At 42.1% G+C, this 23,451-nt stretch overlaps 1 protein-coding gene across 2 annotated transcripts in view; it reads right to left on the bottom strand.

The window, feature by feature from the left end:
- Positions 1-23,451, bottom strand: part of VPS35L (VPS35 endosomal protein sorting factor like) — a 146,162-nt gene extending 122,711 nt beyond the window's left edge. The window contains exons 1-7 of one of the 2 annotated variants that reach the window (XM_006123143.5): positions 23,192-23,451; positions 16,768-16,867; positions 15,271-15,438; positions 14,888-15,010; positions 14,437-14,461; positions 13,388-13,464; positions 5,661-5,789 (exon numbers count right to left, since the gene is read on the bottom strand). In XM_006123143.5, coding sequence (XP_006123205.3) covers positions 5,661-5,789; positions 13,388-13,464; positions 14,437-14,461; positions 14,888-15,010; positions 15,271-15,438; positions 16,768-16,867; positions 23,192-23,208 — 639 coding nt within the window. In that variant the 5' untranslated portion in view covers positions 23,209-23,451. Of the gene's footprint in view, positions 1-5,660; positions 5,790-13,387; positions 13,465-14,436; positions 14,462-14,887; positions 15,011-15,270; positions 15,439-16,767; positions 16,868-19,776; positions 20,392-23,191 lie in introns of those variants that run through there. The other variant, XM_089782301.1, reaches the window with a different exon arrangement.

Below are 23,451 nucleotides of genomic sequence, written 5' to 3'. Positions count from 1 at the left end.
TTCCACAGTAATCAGTTGTCTCTAAGCTCTAATAAGATCAAAATTTCCTGCAGTCTTTTAAATACACCATATAGCTCATTTGCCTTATATTCCCAGGAGAGCTTAGTGAATAATACATGGTTGCTTTCGATATTTTTTGTTAACCCTTCTATATAAACCAACATAAAAAACAGACCATCACACACACACAGACTCACAAAAGTATGCCCTGCAATAATCCCATGAACATGGACCTGCCTCCCTCTACTCCTTCTGGGGGCACTGTGCACCCTGCAGGGGCGTTTAGTTCACTTGAAGAAAGGGGTAGCAAATGTACAGCTGATGCATGGAGTGTGGAAGAGATGGCTCTTTCTGTACTCTCCCATTCCCCTAAAGTTCTCTCACAATCTGGCCCTAAACTAAGCTACTTCTAGTGTTGTGATGCAGTTGGGTTTTGCCCCCCATTGACAAGTATTTAATTCTGGGAATAAAATATGCCCTCTCTTAATGTGTCCATAATGTTGTACTGTTGTTAGGATATAGTTTACTTCTGGGCTAAGAGGGATTAGTAATATGCTTGTGAGTATCTCAAATTACAGACTAATCGACCAGCAAAGACATTCCAATAAAAGGTATTCTCCCATCCACACTTTTTTGAACACCAATTTATTGCCATTCTGTTTCCTTCATCCCTTACCACAGGAATTGGTATACAGCCGCTCCCCAAGTTGTGAACGGTTGAGTTACGACCGTTTGCACTTACAACCAAAGCTTCCATGGAGCGGTCGTAAAGGCGGTCCCCGAGTTACGAACGCAACCCGCGCTTACGAACGGCGCGGTCGCGTGTAACTCAAAAGGGTCTGAGTTACGAACAGTTCAAGTGTTGGTTCGTAACTCAGAGAGTGGCTGTAATATTTCAGTAAACAAAATACAAAATTTAATTAATGACCAGGTCTGCAATCAGTTAGGGATTAGCGTCTACAACAGAGTTTTCATGTAGAAGGAGGGTTCCTGTAGGCGAGAAGTGGTTACGCACATACCATGAAACTTCAATGCTCTCTGTGGTCCCTAGTGTCATGTTCTTCAGATATTGGGTTTCAAAATTGATGTTTCCAAAAAACAGTCTGACACAGAACCATGTCTTAGGACATTCCTTTGACTTGCTCTGAAAATCTTTTTTATACTATGTTCACAGAAATCCCACAGGTACTACATTTACATACTGGCTGCATCTAGACTGGCGCTCTCTTGTGCAAATACTTTTAACGCAAGAGTTCTTGCGCAAGAGAGTGTCTACGCTGGCATGTGCCTTTGCGCTAGAGCATCCCATGCCAGTGTAGATGCTCTCTTGTGCAAGAAAGCTCCGGTGGCCATTTTCGCCATCGGGGCTTTCTTGCACAAGAAATTCCTGTCCCTGTCTACACTGCCCTCTTGCGCAAGAACACTTGCACAAGAGGGCTTTTTCCCGAGCAGGAGCGTCAGAGTTCTTGTGCAAGAACTCGCGGCCGGTTTAGACAGCTGGCAAGATTTTGCGCAAAAGCTACCGCTTTTGTGCAAAATCTGGCCAATGTAGACATAGCCACTGTGTTTTCCTCTCAACAAAGGCACCGTAATATGGTATTGTACTTTCTTGTGATTAAATACTATTAAGCCATCATACTTTTCGTGGCAATTTGTTCTTTTAATAATACTGCTAATTCTCTTATGCTACAAAAAGGCATAAATCATCCCAAATTAAAGATCATTTTCTGAACTCTCTTCACTCCTGATTTATATATCATCTCCTTTGTAACCTTTACCATAATTTCCACCTTAAACAGCCTTCCAAAGGTGCTACAAAACACTGCTGGAAAAAACAAACAATCCTGGCTTTATATAACCTTTCCTGATGATAACCATTACATCAGTCTCTCAGTTTCTACGGTTGTTGCAGTTTCACTGCACTCTGGCTTCATCTAAAAGGCTAAGTCATGCAAGTTTTAAAATTCATTCACCCTATTTCTAACACATATGCCATCCACCACAAAAAGAGTAATTTACAAATTAACATAGCTTATGCATCATCCGTAGAGTACCCCCGAACAGTTTCTGTGCTTAGTCTGATAATTCAGTTACTATACTAAGTCAGAATGGGCAGACAATAGCAGCATATGCTAGCCATCATTCCCTTCTTTTGTTAAAAAATCAGTGGCCAATAAAAATGTAAAGAAACTCGTTTTACTGACTCTAACATACTGTTTAACAGTCTCTATCAGTCTTCAATCCACTTCTTTCCACAAGCACTATCACACTGTCTCTCAGGATACCTCTTACACCTGGGAATCCCCTTTTCCTTCCCAGTCCAAATGCCTAAAATCACCACCGTGTGTAAGATTCGTTTCCAAGCCATGATTACTAATAGCGATTATCTCACTGTTCATATGACTTGTGCACTCAAGTCAGCCTAATCAAAACTTAAGTAAGGGCTTTCCTGTCCTCTCCTCTCTCCACCTCCTATTTGTCACATCAGCCTGTTGCATCTTCTCTGTAAAACTATAAGCTGGCTGAGGCTTAGCCTGCCTCTTGTGATATGTCTGTACAGGGGCTAACACAATGGAAATCAAACTTGGCTGGTCTAAGTGCTATCATAATACAAATAATATTTTAAAATAATGGGATAAGTCTAGGAGTAGTAGTACTGCTAATCTACCGACTTGATCCAGTGAAACTTTCTGAAAACAAGTTTTCCCTCTAAATGTTTATTTATTTTTCCCGAATCCTGACTATACTGAAGACTTGCAAAGTAATTTTTCACTCCTTTATTGACACTGAATTAATTATCTAAACTAAACAGATGAGGGATATGAACAGGTAACTCAGCTCCCAGCATGGGGTTGGAAGCAGCCACTGTCCGCAGCGTGGGGGCTGCACCAGCCCACTAATCCCTATTTAATCAGTTAACCAGTTAAACATTAAGTTTAACTGGTTAACTCATTATTAAATGGGATTTTACATCACTAAAATAGATACAAACTTTAAAGAAAAAAAATCCGCCTAGAAACTGATGGCACAACCAAAACCAGGTTATTTTACTGCCGCAGGTGGACAGTAAACTACATTTGGCATTACTGACATAACTAGAGCAATCAGCATGGTAACTTTCTAAATTCACTCCAAGAGGTCCACCTCCTGCAAGAAGATGAGCAGTATGCAGCACTACCTACTGTGACTTCATTAAGAAGCAGCACGGAAATTGCAGCCCATTCTTTCTTACAGGGTCTCTGCTGCGAAACATTACTTATAGTCAGTGGTGATAAAAATGCTGAAGGATCTAATATAATCAGCATGGGCACCAGACATTATAAGGAGGTCAGTTACCAGCAATATTAGTAGTCTCACTTCCGTACCCAGGAATGAATCAAGACAGGCAAAGATAAAAGAAACATGGTAAATAATAGGGATGTCAGCATATATTCATTTAAACAGCAGTTAAGCCTGGGTTTATCAGTTAATACAAACAACTACACACACCCTCCCCCTTACTGCCTCTATCGGCGGCAGCAAGGAGGAGAGGAGGGGGAGTAGATACCATGGGAGCCGGTTTTTAAGCCAACTCCCCACGCATGCCAGTTCCTGAGGAGACACCTGGCCCTCCCCACCCTTTCCCCACTGCCTTCCACAGAGGCAGCAGCGTGGGGGGCAAGCAGGAGCTGGAGCTCAGGAGGAGATGGCTTAAAAGCTGGCTCCCATGAGAACCAGCTACTCAGAGCTGCCTGCCCACAGCTCGTGCTGCTGCCTCTGTAGGAGGCAGTGTGTGTGGTGGGGGGGAAGACAGGCGGTTGCACAGGAGTGATACAAAAGGCAGAAGTAAAGGGGAGCATGGGGCTCCCCGGTAGTGTGGCCAGGAACCTGGAGGGCACTGGCTTCTGGTTCTGCACCCCGGGGGGAGCATTTTAGTAACCATATAACTGCTAAAAACTGTTGTAGCTATAGGATTACTAAAATAACCAATATCTAACATTCCTAGTAAACAATAGTCCCTTCCGTTGTGATGTTAGCTTCAGGCAACATGCACAAATCTCAGGAACTATTTTCATCCTAGGATGAAGTTTCCTAGCTATTGAACTTCAAGCCATGTATTATTTGTAGATAATAGTATATAATAGGTGTATAATATATCCCGATATGATACATCAACTACTATTTGACTAATGGGAGGTCCTACAGACTTTATTTTATTTGAAGGTAGATGAATCAAAAACTAAACTTTCATTGCATCAGGACAGTGTTAATGAATGAAATCTAAGCAGAATTGCTGCCAAGACAAATATTTAGGTGAAAACACTGTTTCAAATATTTTCCAAATACGATCTACACTGCAAGCATCTTACACCACATGGTTTTGAAATATGACTAACTTCCTTGGAGAATGTTTACTTTGCAAGTCATTGAAAGGAAGCTAGCATCAGTTTTCCACGTACAGTATATAAAAAAAAAGTTTGCACCTGGAATCTACTTTATGCATCTCCAAATATTTGGTGCAAAGAGTTGCTGGCTCCTTAAGCAGCTACTTTCAGATAAACAGAGTGGGAAATAAGCACATTTGCTTCCACTAAATAAGCTCATAGCTTGTGCTTTTGTGCCAGAGCAGTGAAACAATCATAAGTGTGTATTTTCTGTAGGCCAGAAATAAATATTTAATGTGATAAGCATAATAAAGAAACAGATCTGTTGTTTCTAAATTATTAACACCAAGCATATGTATTAGAGAGAATGTCTTCAGCATTCTTAGATCTAAGTATTCTGAATTCTTCAAGGAGTCTCATATTATCATCTAGTATTTCAAAACATTTAGGCAATTTTATATCTCTTGAATACTTGAACAATTTCAAAGAGTTTGAGTTCATAGTAAAAATAGTAAAAAAAACCTAAACAATACAATGTCCAAAAATAAAGAGTTAAGAGATTCAGCCCAGTCTGCAAAAGATTTCTTCATCACACCCTCACACCCCCAAAATTATCTTTGCACTTATAAAAATATATTAGCAAAAAGTGAAAACATCGAATTACCAATGGTACTAAAATTTACAATATAAAAGCATTTTCAAAGTCCCAATTTTTTGTATCCATTATATTGAATATTATTTTCAATATACTCCTCTAAGCACATTAGCAAAAACAAATAAAAAATAAAAGACATGCATCTTCTTACATGCTGTTATAACCAATGACTTTACTGCAATTTAAAGGTTTATAGTATTATAAATACTAAAGATCTAAAAAAATCTATCCCTCTTTCTAATTAAGAATATTCCAAACAGTACATTTTCTTGTGTTTTGTCCAATCTCACTTTAAGTGTCCTCTGTTATCAGGTTTTGCGCGCGTGCATGTAGAACGAAGTTTGATTTCAGTAGCACTATTCACAACGAGATCTCTAAAGCACTCAAGTGCATGCCTGGATCAGCATGATAGCATCACTACCACTTTATTAGCATCAACTAGCTCTGAATCTACTTAGGGCTAGAATAAGTCAGTAATCATATAGCACAAAGGGTTCTGATACATTTCATTCCTACCCTCAGATATCTGAGCATGGTGGAGAAGTCTGCAACAATCTTATAGCTATAGTAGCATTTAAATATGTTTTTCTTTTCTAGATGATCAATTTCATTATTTTTGTATGAAGCACAGTTAAACTCACCTGGATGACTATTTTTAGAGCTTTAACTTTTTGATCAGAGGCCCAGGCATCCTTCAGTGACTGATTGAGGTCTTCAATCCGATTCATGTAATCCTGTTGAGTCAAATTCAGAAGCTCTTTTTGTGAACCCTGACAAGACAAAAAAAAAAAAAAAAAAAAAAAAACACAACAGCATTTAATAAAAAAGCAACCAACTAAAAGAAGATACCTATTAGTTAGCCAATTAACTTTAAACCTGCCATTTTTTAATTGTGGGGGGTTTAGCAGCTGGGTTGGAACCTTTAGATCAGGGTGGGGAACCTTTCTGGGGTCAAGGCCCATTGACACACAGAAAAATCAGTTGGGGGGCCACACACAAGTGAGATTTTGTGTGCTGTGGAGTGGTGGTGGTAGTGGTGTGGGGCTGAGCCCCAGGGGCCAAATTCAGGCAAGCTAGGGTCTGCAGCTGGCACCCAGGCCTGAGTTTCCCACCCCTTCTTCAGATCCACTGCCCAGGCTCTGCCACTGAGTTATCGTGCTGTCTACTTTACAAACTTTTGCCAATGCATGTTACGTCAGCATATTGCTGTTGCAGTTGGTAGATTGCTTGTGCCTATACCTACTTGGCTCCTTGCATCAACACTGCACATATGCCCCGGAGTGCTTGTATCAACACAGAGTACAGTGCACCAGGGATAGGTATCCCAGTGTGCAACTCATCACCATCCAATGTAAGGATGTTAAGGACTATCAGATGCTTATGGGATAATCAAGTGGCCGAGTATCAGAGGGGTAGCCCTGTTAGTCTGAATCTGCAAAAGCGGCGAGGAGTCCTGTGGCACCTTATAGACTAACCGAAGTGTTGGAGCATAAGCTTTTGTGGGCAAAGACCCACTTCGTCAGATGCATGTGCCACAGGACTCCTCACCGCTCAAGTAGCCTAGTTGCTTCTCCCCTCCTCTCTCCCCCTGCTTGCTGCCTCTATCAGATAGAGGCAGCAAAGGAGGGAAAGAAAGGGTACTTCATAGTGGCAGTGCCACAGAGCCTGGGTTTCATGTGGTGTTGCTGCTTTGAAATGCCCCACAGAGCCCGGGATCAGCTGGGAACTCCAGTTCCATGGGACATTTCAAAGCAGCAGTGCCATATGGAGCCCGCTGGGGCTCTTGTACATTTCAAAGGAGGAATGTGGAAGTGCCTATTGACTAGTCGATGGAAATTCCATTGACTACTCGACTAGTAAATTAATCAATATTTAACATCCTTAAGCCAATGTACGTCTCTTAAGAAGTTTTGAGACAACAGAGCAGAAACAAGTTATGTAGAGGTGACTGGGAGGAAGGGGTCAACTTCTCAGCATGCAACTTTCCCCATTCTATAATGTCACATACTTCCCAACATTTTCATGCTTTAAAAAAAAAAAAAATCCCACAAACCCACACAGCCCTTCTCATGCTCTGCTAATTCTGATAAACATGGTGCCTGTAAAGATGTGGCCTACTGTCATGAGTATGGCAAGCACAGGATGTGCTACTCTTACATATCTGAAGAGCTGGAAATATCTGAAGAGCTGGAAAAAGAACCAAATCAGCAAGGACATGACATTTTGGAGGACAGGCTGCTGTGGAACAAAGCAAGGACCAAATCCAGGTTGCTGATGGCATTCATGGAGCAGCTGTAGGCAGCAGAGTACCAAATCTGGGCCCAAGAAACTAGCCCTGACTGGTGGGACTTCACTATAATGCAGGCTTAGGGTGACGAGCAGTGGTTGCAGATCTTTCAAATGAGCAGAGGAGCATTCCCAGATCAGTGTGTCCAGCTCATCCCAGTTCTCCAGGGCAGGAACACCAAAATCAGAGCTGCACTGACACTGGAGAAGTGAAGGGCAATAGCACTCTGGTAAATTGCAATGTCAGATTGCTACCAGTCCATGGGAAATCATTTTGGAGCAGGGTAATTAAGTGTGTGGGCCATTGTAATGCAAGAGTGCAGGGCCATCAACTGTCTCCTGCTATACAGGACTGCGATTCTTGGAAACGTGCAGGACATGATGAATGGATCTGCAGCAGTAGGGTTCCTCACCTGCAAGGGGTGATAGACAGCAGTTCTATACCTACTCTGGCATTAGACCACCTTGCCACCGAGTACATCTTCTGAAATGGCTAATATTCAGTGATTATGCAACTGCTGGAGGATCACGGAGGAGCTTCACCAAGATCAGTGTTGGCTAGTCAGACAAGGTGCACGACGCTCACATCTTTAAGAACCCACAGCTATTCAGAAAGTTACATGAAGGGAATTTCTTTCCAAACTGGCACATTACCAGCCTACTCTTTACTACCCAGCACACAAAACCATACATTGGTCAATTCAAAGCACCAAAGGAATCAACAGGTGCAGAATGACAGGAGAATGTGCTTTTGGTAGACTGAAGGGATATTGATGTTAATTCACAGCATGGTCTCAGTTTAAAAAAAAAAATCCCAGTGTTATAGCTGCCTGCTATCTCCTATATAACATCTGTGAAGCAAGGGAGAAAACTTGCTAGCGGAATAAAGGGCAGAGCGAATCAGCAGTCTGCTGAGTTTGAGCAAATAGATACAAAGGGTATGTCTACACTGTAATGCGATTCCAAAATAACTAGCGCTATTCTGAAATAACTTAGTCAGCATCTACACAGCAGGCAGTTATTTTGAAATAGTGTCAAACTACTGTCAAGCTGGAAGACTTTTTACTCCAACTCCTGTAACCCTCATTGTACGAGGAATAAGGGAAGTCGGAGGAAGAGTGCTCTGTTTTGAATTAAGCACTGTGTAGATGCTCCCTATTTCAAAATAAGATATGCAATTGAGGTAGCTCAATATGCGTAGCTTATTTTGAGTTAAGCCCTGTAGTGTAGACACAGCCAAAGGCTATTAGAGAAGCTCAATGAAAAACTATACAGCTAAGGGAGGCTTTGAAAGAGCACTTCACCAATGATCCACAGTAATATGTTGCTGTAAACTGTATTTTCCCTGATGGTGATGTTTTGGGGCCTATTAGGTATGTGGTATTTGGTGTACATCTATGGATACAACTGTGTCAATGTTGCACATTATTACACTGGTGTGGGTTTTTTTTAAGTGATCCAATGAGTTGTGTCACACACTGTGCAACAACAGTAAGTGGGTGCTTTCAGTACCACTGACATCCTGCAGCATATGTTCAGAATTAATCAAGATGAATTATTTTTTAAACATGATTTTATTGCACAACAAAAACACTGCAAAATATTTGGTGCAAATTAAACGGAAAAATACTCAAACTTTAATAAACTTATGGAACAGAGCTCAAGAAGAGGAAAGTACATTCATGTCCATTTTACCTACACATACATCAACTATACCTTTTAGGTCAGTGTACATAGTTGTGGCTGTCTATAATCTTACCCGAATGAAGAAGCAATGGTAGGGAGGTAACTCCTGATGCTACATAGAATGCTGGGACAGAAGCTGTAGGGAAATGCTGTAATAGAGTTATTTCTGGATTGCAAAAAAAGGCAAGCCCACAACTGTGTAATCTATAGCTCCACAAGAGACTTCAGCACTTGTGTTTGCTGCCAAAAAAAGTCCCATTATGCCCTGATACAGCTTCCGCCCTTTTTCCTGCACCTTTCTCCTGTCCACTTTTTCCTTCTCCATACAGTCTGCAATATTCACCCTCCAGATCCTTTGCTTAGGGTCTGATGCAGCAATGGCTTGCAGGATCTTAATGAGCAAGTCATCCAAAGTTCTTTTCTTTCTCCTCCTTGCCCAGTGCAGGCATTCCATGGGTGTGGATGGGGAATCCCTGAAGGCCACAACTGCAGCAGTTAGACATAAAACAGACAGATGTGCTTTTGTCAATATAGTCACAATGGAAACTGAAAGTTAAGATTCAGAACTCCCTGCTCATGTTCCCCTAAAGTTTTAAACAAGACATATTATAGACACTTTTGCTTTGGAGTACTTGTGCACAATCCCACTCACAGCACCAACCATGATGAGTTTGGCCTGACAGGGACAAGGGAAATGAGGAAAGAATTGCTCAGGTGCATGAAACTATGAATATATGGCAAAAAACACTGAATACCAGCACCATTTTCCACAAGTGGTGGTGATTTAAGTTGCTCTCTCACTCTTGATGGTGACAAAGGCACAGAGACCATAGCTGCTGCTGCAGTCCTTATGCAACCCAGACCCATATATTGCTAGCCTGTTTGCGGAAATGGTGCCTGCCAAAATTATCACTGCCTGCCATAGAACAGTGTCTTACCAGAGTGGAAGAAACAAGACTGCTAAACCTAAAAACCTTCAGAAAAGGACTGCAGAGTAGCTCAATGAAAATTTTGTCAGGAGGATTTCAGGAACATCTCCAAGTACATATACAAACTGCTCCACATGCCCCCCTCCCAGAACTCTTTAGGGGAATGAAAAACAGATAACTCTACCTCTCCTTGTTGTACCACTCTCTCTCCTGGCATACGTAAGTTAATGAAAATTCAATAGCTGTATCTTGTTAAACTGGGAGCACTATTAGTATATCATAGTAATGAGAAATACAATTACACACTTACCCCGAGGTTCTTTCCCCTCCATCAGGCTCACATACATTCAATTGTCAGAATTCACTAGGGTGTGAATCTCAAAAGGTGTCAAAAAGGTCCTGGCTTGGGAGATAGCTGGACCCCTCCAATAGCATGTTCCTCCTCCTCGCTGTTCTCGTCAGGGCCTGTGACTCAGGCCTTGCAGAGGTATGCATGGCGTTGGGGTCTCTACCAAATATGACATGCAACTCTTTGTAATATCAGCAGGTCTGAAGATCGACTCCGATCGCCACCAGATCGACAGTTGGCCTCCATGGCACGTCTGCTGCAATTCATTCGCTTTCACAGGGTGTTGCTTCAGACCCGTCACATCCCTTGTTCTGCATTCTTCATGCAATCTGCTCAGAGATTCACATTTCTATGTCTGGTCAGTAGCTGTGCAGACACAGCCTCATGAGATCCAGTATTGCTTGTCTAAATGCTCAAAACATGCTCTTGCCTGCAGTAGCTGGCATGTTCCGCTGGGCAGTTGCACACAACAATAGAGTGCTAGGTGTGCTCACCAAGCTGGTCACACAGGAAAAGGCACTTCAAAAATTCACAGAGTTTTAAAGCGTGTATATGTTGTGGGGAGGGAGGGAGGGAACTTCTGGTCTCTTTGACCATGAACAGCAGAGTTTTAATTATGACCATGACAGTGTTGGACATTAGGGGACAGCAGTTAGACGGTTTTGCAGGTATTTGTTGACAAAAGAAGAGTGAGACTTAGGGTATGTCTACACTACCACCCTAGTTCGAACTAGGGTGGTAATGTAGGCAACCGGAGTTGCAAATGAAGCCCGGGATTTGAATTTCCCGGGCTTCATTTGCATATTGCCGGGCGCCGCCATTTTTAAATGTCCGCTAATGCGGACTCCGTGCCGTGCGGCTACACGCGGCACGGACTAGGTAGTTCAGATTAGGCTTCCTATTCCAAACTACCGTTACTCCTCGTGGACTAGGCTTCCTATTGTGCACAATCCCACTCACAGTCCACGAGGAGTAACGGTAGTTCGGACTAGGAAGCCTAGTCCGAACTACCTAGTCCGTGCCGCGTGTAGCCGCGCGGCACGGAGTCCGCATTAGCGGACATTTAAAAATGGCGGCGCCTGGCAATATGCAAATGAAGCCCGGGAAATTCAAATCCCGGGCTTCATTTGCAACTCCGGTTGCCTACATTACCACCCTAGTTCGAACTAGGGTGGTAGTGTAGACATACCCTTAGGAATCATGGGTTCCATTCTAGGCTCTGGAGAGCTCTCTAGTGGGCACAGAAACTCATGATAAATTGTTTTGGCCGACATTTTCCACAACAAAATTCAGCTTGAGACAGAAAACTAGCAAAAACCTAGCAGAAAACCAAGGAAACATCACCCATAATTAACGGTTAAAGTTTGGCCGAGTTACAAGCAACTAAGAACTGGATGTTATTATGGGAAATGTTGGGGAGTCTTAATAATAGGCTGAGCTATCACCCCCTCCTCTATAATAACTGTGTTTTATCCCATCATTTTAGTATGCTGTAACAAAATACATTCAAAGTGCTTCCTCTTACTGCTTTGCAGCAGGAATCCACTAACAAATATAGCTGCAGAAATCAGAGCCAAATCTATACTTCCCCAAAATCCAGGGAAGCAAGGTGTTGAATCCAGGGCTTTGGTTTAGGCCCACAGATCATTTCTTCCTATAAATATTCCCAGCACTTCTGGGAATGTTCCTGCTGATGTAGAAACAAAGGTAAATAAAGCATGTCCAACACAAGAAACATTACTATGCAATGTTTGCCAAATGGACAGAGAGAAAAATCAGGAGGAAAGAATTCAGCTTCTACTAAAAAGGCAAACACTTTGAAAGTTTAAATAAATATGAAGTAGTTGACAGTACTTATTTGTATATGAACCTTTATATGAACCAAGCACTTCAAAAATATAAAGCAGAGCTCAAAAAACATTAGTATCAGATCAACCTTCATGCTGTTAAGCCGTATTCTCTAATGAAATTCTTTAGTCCTTTAAATTTTGTATGAGTTTTTGTGGCGGCCAAGTACAACAACAGGCCAGTGTTTGTCCAACTCTCCAGTTCCTTTTCATTGGACCCCCATTATATATTGTAAGGCTGTTTATGAACAAAGTCTATAGTGTGCAGACCTAGGGCAAAAAATTATTGCTGAAACATGGTAAGAGCAAAGCTCCCAGCTGCTCAATTGTGAAAAATAAAGAGCAAGACTCAAGTATTATGTCAGAATTACAGCAGGCCACTGTTAAAAAGTATGTATCAGAAATGACTACCAAGAAAATAAACCAACAGATGGAGAGAGAAAAATGCAGAAGCAACCACTGTTTTGTGAGTATTAGAGGAATAGCCGTGTTAGTCTGAATCTGCAAAAGTGGAGAGGAGTCCTGTGGCACCTTATAGACTAACTGAAGTGTTGGAGCATAAGCTTTCATGGGCAAAGACCAACTTCCTCAGATGTTTTGTGAGTGAGGCGAGACAATTCAGTCTCAGTAGTGAATACATCATTTATTATTTAAATACACTTATTCTTCCACTAATGAATGTAGCCTGCAGATATTTAGGCAGATGTTACTTTGACACATGCTAACTTCATGCTGAATTTATAAAACGAATATAATATTGCATTATTCATGAGATCCAAGTTGAAGCTAGCTGCAAGACATGGAGGCACTGCCTCAACATTGGAGAATTACTTTCTGCACCTATTCAGTAAGGTACTTAAGTATATCAGTAGCCCTACCGGACTACTCAAGTAGTTAAACATGTGCACATTAGGTGCCTGACCGATCACTGCTTTTACTTAAGAGAGATATTAGTCTCTGCAACAGAAGACAGAATAGAAAGATTAGAAGTTGGTAGAGACTACCAGGCATGAGAAGCTTAACTACCACAGCTATAAGAGATAAATGATACTGATGTCAGCCCAGTGATTAGTTTTTCAATGAGCTAAAAATTGAGGTCCTAATTCTACATACACACACGTTCAATGGGACTACTCAAGTGCATTAACTTTATCAGCTGCATAAGTGATTGCAAAATTAGGGCTGTAGGGGTAAGTCAGAAAACAGTTCTCTCTCCCAGAGTTAATCTTTTTTCTTTTAAAATGAAAATGTTCCCTGGACAGTTTGCTCACCTCTTCAAGGTCATCCAGCTCTTCTAGTCTTGTTCTCACTTTCTCAGAAACTGCTGAGCCAGGCGTTGTAGCTTTTCCTGTGGGTAATTATAACTTTGAGTTTAAAATTTCAAAATTCTTGAACTACAGTATAGATTCAGAAAAAGGCTGAGGGGAAAAGAGTCCGATTTAAATCAGCTAACAGCATCCAAGACCATAGTAACAGTTCAACAACCTAAGGCTGCTAGTATGAGAGACAGAGAGCTTGATTTTCAAACAAGACCTCCATTCCTGCTGGTACAAGATGAATGTTGCCAATGATTTCATTCTCCTTTTTCTCCCCAAAATTCATACTGAATACAGAAGAGCAATTTCCAAATCAGGTTTTGATGTTTGCAAAACAAAAAGCAGGCTCTAGATTTTCTATTCAGGTTCTTCTGGTAAGAAGTTTGAGTCCTGTATATATACTCATTGCATGATTGTACTTGATATGGAAGGTTCTTTACTACCTAAGCCTCACATTCTTAACAGCTTTTCCCACTAAAAATACAAATTAAACACTGCATTAAAAATTAAGAGTTTGACATCATAATGAACAGCCAACATAACAATGGAATCAGCTCCTTCAATGCTCGTCTCTCAGGCAGACAGAGAGAACTGTTGAAAGTTATGCAAAGCACTTCTTTCTTTTCCCCCCTCCTGTTCTCTTCAAGCAAGCAAGTGGGAAAATTAATAAAAGACAAGCCAAATACCCAAATAATTTAACAATTCTGAGAGATTTGGAAGAACAGGAACTGCCCAGATGTTTTTTAAAGCCATAATGTAAGTTACAGGAATTCTAGTTTCTTTCGGTTGCACATAATAATGCAACCAGAAGCCACTAGGCAAAGCAGGATCTATTTTATTTTTCTTGCATTTGCAAAAATCCAGTGGAAATCTCATAAGCAAGATCAGTGAATTAGCTCATAGTTGGAGAAAGCTTTAATTTAAATGCACATTTGCACTAGGGGTCTGCTATTTGTTCTCTCCTTAAAATACTCCCATACATTTAATATAGAGAAACTACTCACCTTTTTCAGAACCCATATACAAATTCTGCAAAGAAACAACAGCATTTTAGAGAGCATGTATTTACAAACTATTAAATTATTTGCAAATGATTTTAAAAAGCGTGGACTAATTTATTATTTTCAGCACTGCTATTTACACCTCTATTAATATATAGAATAAAGTCTGATTTTAAGCATTATGTGCCATGAGCCGTGTCTCTGTATTTGTTCTTGGAAATGGCTAGCACACTTTTCAGCTCTCTCAAAATAATCAAGTACAATAGGTCAAAGATCAGCCAGTCTTCTTTCTGAATATTTGAAAAGCTAGAGCTACTGGGATGGTTTTCTACTACACTGCAAATGAAATTAACTGAATTTGTTTACATAGAAAAGGAATAGTCAATTACTATAGCCTCATAGTACCTTGAGTCTATTAAGGTTCTTGCACAAAGTCATTAAGAAGCACACTTACAATGGAGAGTTTTTCAGTAGTCGTGTATCTAGCAAGGATTTCACCACGTTTACTTGACCATGGTTCAAAGTCACTTCCTACAGCCAAGATGTCATCTTTATCACGTTTCTTTCTTGTACTATCCTAGGAGGAACACAAAACACACATTCAGCTTCATGGAAAACTGAGAAAGGCGACGAGATCTAGGTTAGTGATCCTTACATAGATTTACAATATTAAAAAACACAAATGTTACCAAACTGCTAAAGCAAAATAAAGCAGGTAAATGAAATGCTCTGATTATGGTGCATTCTGTACTAAAATAGCTTTGCAACAGCACAAAGAATCAGATCTATACTGGTCTTTTGTTCACTCTACTTGAGATATTTGACCTTGAGCTTTACCGTGGTAGCTGCAGTAGTCACTGGATCTGCTGTTGCTGCAAACAATGACAAGGGATCGGTACCATCCAACACACTGCTTAGCGGGTCTATCATTGAACTGGAAGAAGAGGAAGAGGTGGAGGAAGTACTTCCCTTCCGCCCCATTTTCTTGGTCTTAGATTCAGTAACCTAAAAGAGAAGTTCAACTGTAAAATGAAAAGATCTGCTTTCACTTAAATAACTTATTAGAGCCAAACAACACAATTTTCCTCTCTGCTAGGAATGTCACAACTGAAGTACTGGTACTTAGAGGTACACCTCCCCTCCCCCCATCTGTTCTTTGCTTCCTTCTCCTACTCTCGCTTTTTATCCCTTCTTTTGTGTTCTTTTAGCTTCAAGCAGCCTCCCACTTCCTGTGTACCTACTACACACTCTTCCTTTTGTCTTTCATATCCATCCTTCAAGATTGCTCCTTTCCTGCTCTTGTGCAGAGCTCCCTACTGACCTTTCCAAGTCTGAACTGTTGCCTATGTATCATAGTCACCAAGTTAAACCATAACCTCTCTGGAGCAGGGGCCTTGCCTCTTTTCTATTACGTAAAGCCCCAGGCATATTTACAATATTCCATGGAGAGTTTTTAAAACCATAGCTGGTTTAAAGTTAACCCAAAACTAACATGTTTTATATTGAACAGTTCAGCAAGTTAACTGGTAATATGATGAGTTGGTCCTAATCCCATCTTTTTATACATTATGAAACATTTTATATATAACCAAGAAGCTGTGCAGGAATTGAGCTGTTGTGAATAGCAAGAGATGTTTTCTGCCATAAATATTCCGTACTGGGTAAACAGAAACAGAAACCCCTGGTATTACAGAAATGGAAAGAAAGGCAGGCTGCTGGAGCATCCCAAATGTACTTCACTGGTACTGCCACTGAAAAGTCTTTCTTACCCATACACGGAATATAGAGTTGCATAGGGCACCCAAAAATTTGGGGCATCACTGGGTCTTAATGTCCACCCACCTGTCTCTTTCTTTCCCTATTCTGTGGCTCTGCATCCTCCAGAGATGATCTAGTTAACTTTAAAGTGAAAAAGTCTGCCAGACCTACTAGCAGAACATCAAACCTGTGAAAGAGTCATTCAAGTAATAATGAAGCCATTTAATAGGCACTTGCCAACCCCAGGTATATCCTGTTAGTTTTTAATTTATTGTGTTAGTTTACAGGACCTTAGTTGAAAATCTGCTTTAGCAACACATTAATGAACTATTTTTAAAGATTTTTTTTTTAAATCACATCTCTAAAACACTGTCTTCCCTCCTAGCTGCTGTCAGGCATAGGGGCACCAGTTTAATAGCACGGCACAGGTCTCCATAAATCCTAAGGACAACGCTGTTACAGTGACATTAAAACCAAAACTCTTCTTCTAACTCAGAACTGTCCCTAGTTGCCAGCAGGAAATACTAGTTTTCACTTTACAGTGATGTTATGTGCAAGGCACAAAAGGAAACTTACTGTAATGGGTTTCAGAGGATGGTATTCCCCAAATTCCACAGGTACAGCCTCCTGTCTGCATAATTCAAACTCTGACGTGTAATTTCTAGACTTTGCATGCCTTGAAGAGCAAGAGTAAAAAAAAGTGCATAATTGTAAACATATCTGAAAGACTGTAAATACGTACATGTGCCACACTCATATATAGGTGCAGACATGTTTATACAAGAGATTTAAAAATTAGTTTAAAAATGTAACCATGTAACGTAACGGTTACAAGCTCTGTGGGCTCTGTAGGGCACTGCGGAAGAGGGGAGCCAAAGTGTAACCCGCAGCAGGGAGAGGGGAACGGTCAGCCCACCAGGGGCTGCTCCAGCAGGCCCTGCAGAGCTGAAGCAGACCCCAGCTCAGGGCCAGTGGGGAGCTGCTCTAACCCTTACTAGTTAATCGGAACCAGTTAAGCCTCACCCATTAAAGTGTACCATTTATATCACTGGTTTAAATGCAAAATAGTACTATGAAAAGTAAATCAAATAGTATGATGTAAGGTTTCTCTTGGCATGGGTGGCTAATTTCTAAACTGACTTGACTACTTTGCTCTCTTAAACTAGAAATAAGAACTTCTGTGCAGTGTGCTTGTGAAAAGAGGTAGCTGTCAGTTACTGTTCTGGATTCAAAGTACAGCAGTTACACTCGCCTCCATACCATAGAATTAAAACATCAAAATGATCAGCAATTGCAAATAATTTACCCAGAGGGTAATTTACTTAGGGAATCAATATCCAGCTGTTCCACAGAATTCACAAAGAAAGTTGCAGTGACCAGCTGACAAGAGAAAGAAAGAACATAACCAGCAATGCAAGAACAAGAAATAACTCATTGTTCTAACGCCTTCTATTCTTACTGAAAATATTTTATTAAGAGAAATAAATAACTTACAGCAAACTTGTATTTTACTGTTTTTATTCTTAATCTGAGTTGTTAGCGCATTGACAAAAATCAGGCTTTTTTCCCCCCCATGACAGAAAAAGTTTTGCACTTGAAGAACAACATAGATAACACACTCCAAGCATGTTGCCTTAAAGACTTAGGTTATGTGCACACTGCCAACTGAATGACAAGACGCCCCTCCTCTGAAAGATAACTGTTTTGCTTGGGCAAGGGCTAGCATGAACAACACTGTTGGCAGGAGGGCTCTGTCAACAACCTGAAGACTGCTTGTTCGAGGTGGAAGTATTTTGTCCGGAAAAAGAGTCAACAAAAAGCAGCTACACTGCCTGACTTTTCGCTACATGGCTGTGTTGACGCCACGGTGTCACTAAGGGTACGTCTAAACTACATTTTATTTTCGAAAGAGGATATGCATATCTTCTTCCGATCTCACTTTTGAAAGCGGGTCTTTCAAAAGTGAAAGTAGTCTGGACGTGTTTTTTCCAGGGAAAAAACCCTTTTTCGAAAAATCGCTCTTCCTTAAAAAATGAGGTTTACGCAGTTTTTCAAAAAAGGGGAGGGTTCTGAAAAAACCGTGTCCAGACTACTTTTGCTTTCGAAAGTGAGATCGAAAGATATGCAAATTACCGCTGAATTTGCATATCCTCTTTCGTAAATAAAGCGTAGTCTGGACATAAACTAAAAGCTGTGTAGCGTAGACGAAACCCTAGCAGCAGACAGTCCCTGCAGGAATCCAGCACTGGCTCCATTCTTGTAGGGGGCAATGATTGATTGCCAACTGTTAATGACTAGTCAAGTAGTCGACTATCCGATGAAAAAATGCACATCAGATAGTCAACACACTAGTCAACTAGTCGTTCCCTGCACCGTGCTGTCTCTATAGAAAGAGACAGCAACGAGTGGTGGAAGAGGGAGAAGGTGGTGATTCAAAGCAGCAGCGCCGCATGCAGCCCAGGGCCAACTGGGGAGTCCCCAAGCTGCATGCGGCATTTCAAAGCAGCTGGACTGCGTTGGGCATTTCAAAGCAGCAGCGCCACGTGGAGCCTGGGATTAGTGGGGGAGTCCCTAGCTGATCCCAGGCTCCACGCGGCACTGCCACTTTGAAATGCTACAGAGAACACGGGGCCAGTGGGGGACTGCCCCGCTAGCCCTGTGCTCCCCACAGCACTGTCACCTTTGAAGTGCAGCAACAGCCCTAGGGCTGTTGCTGCACTTCAAAGGCAGAGGCCCCCTTATCAACTTATCAAATAGGCCATGCATATTTAATCGACTATTCGATTCGTCAATTAATCAAAATTTAACATCCCTATTGCCAACACAGACTGGGGACAGGGTGACTGGGGGAGGTTCAGGAAATGGGTGGGGCAAGGCAGGTGGGTGGGTTGACACCATGGTTTCCACCCCTGAGGGAGGCAGGGTCCATCATGCTCTCACCTTCCTGCCAGGAAGCCAGGTGCCCAGGAGCTAACACAGCTTTGGGGCAGGGGGACCTCCCACACATTTTCCCTCTCTCCACCAGCACCCAGCCCCAGAGCCACAGCTCGGGCAGAACTCACCCTCACCCACACCCCAGAGCAAACTCCCCTCCTCTCCACAACCGCCACACCCCAGTCCGGCTCCAATCTGCCTCCAGCAACTGGCTTGGGGGCACCCTACTCCACCATACGGCCTACCTGACCCCGAAGCAGCCCCACTCCACCACGTGGCCTGGCCACCCTAAGAGCAGCCCCGGCCCACAGAGCAGCCCCGCTTCGCTACGTGGCCTAGCTGCCCCCTGAAGCAGCCAGCAGCCACACAACTCTGTTTGCTAGGCAGTGTGGCTGCCATGGAGTAGGAACCAGGACCGTAATGAGGCTGCCCCAGCAGGGATAGCCTCACTGTGTTCCAACTCCAGCTGCAGCACAGGAGGCAGCCTCCAGCCACAAAGTCCTGTCAGCCAGGCCCGCATGCTACTCAAAATTGGCTAGCATGGCCACTTATGGCACGCGTGCCGTTCGTTGCCGACCCCTACTCTGCTGCGTACAGCTGATCTGTTTCAGCCCAATGCAATACCAATTCAGCGCTGTTCCTGTCACTCACATTGTCATCTGCATCCGAGTCTTCATTTTCTGCTACTAACTGCATAAGTAAGTTCTGCTGCCATGCGCGATGTCCTAAGCACATAAAATACAACGTGGGATCTGATTTCTCACAGCAGATGTTGGAGTTCGCAGTATGGACAGTCATTCAAGCGGTGTGAAAGGAAGGTGGAATCCCAGGGAGGGCTGGGAACATTTTTAATGTTCCCAAAATGCATAGCACTATGTTGCACATTTCCACAGTGCTGATGCTTACCCACATTGCTTTTTCTTTCTGCCAACAGGGTGCCAATAGTGTGGCCATGAAATGTCAACAACGGAGGCAGAAAAACAGTTTAGACTTTTTTCCATTTTTGGCGACTTTTGCATGTTGATAGCACTTTCATGGCCAAACCTTTCCAGTGTAGACATAGCCTTATTAACAAACATTTTCTTGACTTTACTGCAGTTCCATGCTCCTTGTTCACTTGCTTCATGGGTTAACTAGAATGGTATGTAAATATGTAACCCACAGTCATTACTGGCTCCTAATTATAATAACTCTATTACCAGTTGCTCTGTATGCATGCACATAGAATGAGCTGTTTGAATCTGTAAACATTTTTTAAAACTTATATTTACAGTTTGTTTAAATGACCAAGACAGCTGCTTGTAAGATAAATTAACCAATTTCACTGGAATATTAAGATATATTCATTGTCTAATATGAGAATGTAAAATAAACAATAAAAATTCAAGTTTCTAATAGTTATAGTCAGCTATAACAAACATTCCAATGTTTGTAGAATATGTTTATATTTTGAGGAGAAATTTATAACTTTTTAACATAAGTACCGGTATCTCCTTAAAATAGCTTGCTTGCAATTTTCACAGAATAAAGTGTTCTACTAATATCTAAGAATTATTTTTTATTTAACTATTATCCCCAAACAATGATCATTAATTAAAGTGCTAATAAAAATCCTAATCTAATGGGCATTCGAGAAGTATTAACAGAAAAACTTCAAGAATGGATCTTAAAAGGCACCTGTGGAGATTTTTCACCAAAGCCAAATACTTTATAAATATTATTAGTGAAGAAAGAATATCAAGTATCATTTTGATATTAAACTATTTTAAAAGTATATGGGTGAGTACTAAATAGCAAGTTTCATCCTGGAATGAAATTCATTCAAGTGACAAGCTTCTTTTATTTTAAAAGACGGCCATATATATTCTTAAATCATCCTGTGAAGCTACTTAAATTAGGAAGCAAATAGCATTCTGATGAGTAACTTATTCTATGCCTTCATTTCTGAAAAAGATGTGCCTCCATCTGAAAGCTGAATACAATCAGTATATTATTTAAAGTAATAAAAGCTTCAGGAAAACAAGACCTTTAAAAACAGGAATTTGTTTATTTGCAAGCAACCATGCACTTTATGAAGCAGGAAAATAATTATCGCACATATTTGTATCTTGTCAAAAGAAAAAATATTTTATCATGCCATTGTCTTGCTTGCTAACTATACTGTGTAACTTATTTCTTAAGTACTGCAGCTTCTACAGTTCTGTATTCAGTTTCCTAGATTAAAAAAGCATTACTACAGAAGCAGAATTTGTATCCTAACATGAATCAACAGGGACATCCATTGAACTATAAGAGAAATAGAATTTTTATCTGGCTTCTCCTTCCCTCATCCCTCTTTTTTCAAAAAACAATTTCATAAAATCCAACACGATCAATTTAGCTCTCCTCTGAATTCAGACCGTCCTAGACTGTCCTGGCATATTTTTAAAGACAGTGCATAAAGTCTGTTCACAGGACATCCCTACCACATTCCTGTGAAGACTTGTACATCCACAAATCTACCTCATTATCAAAGCCCCCACAAAACTCTATTTTGCCATGAGGCATACAATAAAAATTGGAAATAGTTAAGATGCCAACATGCCGATACCCTGCCTATCGTGCTGGTTAACACAGAAAACGCATATGCAATATTTATATACCCTTTACATGAATCACAGAGTAAACCACAGCAACTGCTTAGAGATTATCCTATCTTGTCACAAAAATGCAGTTAAGTAACACCCATCTTATATTATCAAAACAGATAAGAATCTATTGCCTCTTCTACAAAAAAAGATTTTACTATGAGGTTCAAGAATAAGTCTTTTTTAAAGCTCAGATAATCTCAGCTGCAGACTTGTGATATGAACATAAATTCCAAGGGTCTTCTTGTGGGGACATTTGAGAGAGGTATTGTCTGTCTTTGAAGGAACATGTATGGAAAAAGCCAAATTAGCTATAAACTTTCTAAAACATTGTCACAATTGAATAGCTTTCTGCTATTTCATTTAGGCTTCAGGCTTCCTTTTTGACCCATTCCAAAGCAGCAGTTCTGAACCAAGGAAGAAGTTATTGGTGTTGTATTTGATATTTAGCACCCTATCAAATTCATGGTCATGAAAAACACATCATGGTCCATGAAACCTGGTCTGATAGTTTGTGCGCTTTTACCCTATACTATCCAGATTTCATAGGTGATACCACCATTTCTCAAACTGGGCCTCCTGACCCAAAAGGGGGTTGCAAGATTATTTGCAGGGGGCACTAGCATCAGAGCTTAGTGCCCAGCTCTGAAGGCAGCACCCCACCAGCAGCAGTTCAGAAGAAAGGTGGCAGCACCGTACTATGCCACTGTTACACTTCTGTGCTATTCTTGGTGGCAGCTCTGCCATCAGATTTAGACACCCAGGCAGAAGCCACTGCGCTCCAGCTGCCCAGCTCTTGGGGATATGCCCCCAGCAGCAGCCAGGAAGTACAGGTATCAACATCACAACCCTTTCCACAATAACCTTACACCTCCTCCCCAGCAAATTCCTTTTTGAGTTAGGGACCCCCTTACAGCACAACTACAACATCGTGAAATTTCAGGCTTAAGTTCCTGAAATTGTGAAATTATGACCAAGGACTTGACAAAGCCAGACCAGGGATTTGTTAGGGCCCTACTGACATTTGTTTTACCGCACAAGCCCCCTTCGGTCAGGGTTGCTGGCAGTGGCATAGACTGTACCAAGGAAGAACTACCAGTACAACGGCTCCACCGCATGCACCTCCAAAGCTGGGGAGCTTCGCACACGGGGGCAGAGGGGACACGGCCCTTGTGTACTCTGCTCTCGGACTGACTGAGAAACGGGCTTGGGGGACAGGACCGGGCAGCTAAGAGACGGGAGGCGCCGTTCACGCCTTCCTTTAAAGCTGGGGCGCAGGGAGGTGCCCAGGCTCTGCTCTGGCCGGCTTGGCCCCACAGAGGGGAGGATCGGGACCCTTCCCCAGGAGCCCACTCCAGCCTCCGCCAGTCCAGATCGGCCGCCTCCCGCCCGGCCGGCGCGGCTCCCTCCCAGTCAGCCCAGCCCCTCCCCAGCCTTACCACGGGAAGGCAGCCATCTTGACTCCTTGTCACATGACACACTCTTCCCGCCCCAGGGCCGGCTCTTTCACCGCCCTCGCCCCGCCCCGCCGCCATGATTGTGACGGGCAGCGGGAAAGGGCAGAGGGCGGGCGGCTCTGCCTGAGTGCGGCCGCTGCACCCGAGGCAGCCAAAGCCCCGCGCGCCGGTGGAGCGTTGCCCTAAAGTGGGAGCGCAGCCCCTCTGTGTGCACCTCCAGCGGGCTAGCGGCTCACCCCTAG

The sequence above is a fragment of the Pelodiscus sinensis genome, chromosome 15, assembly GCF_052426305.1.
Source record: "Pelodiscus sinensis isolate ZL-2025 chromosome 15, ASM5242630v1, whole genome shotgun sequence".
Classification (NCBI taxonomy): domain Eukaryota; kingdom Metazoa; phylum Chordata; order Testudines; family Trionychidae; genus Pelodiscus; species Pelodiscus sinensis.
This window is presented reverse-complemented; position numbering and strand designations above follow the sequence as displayed.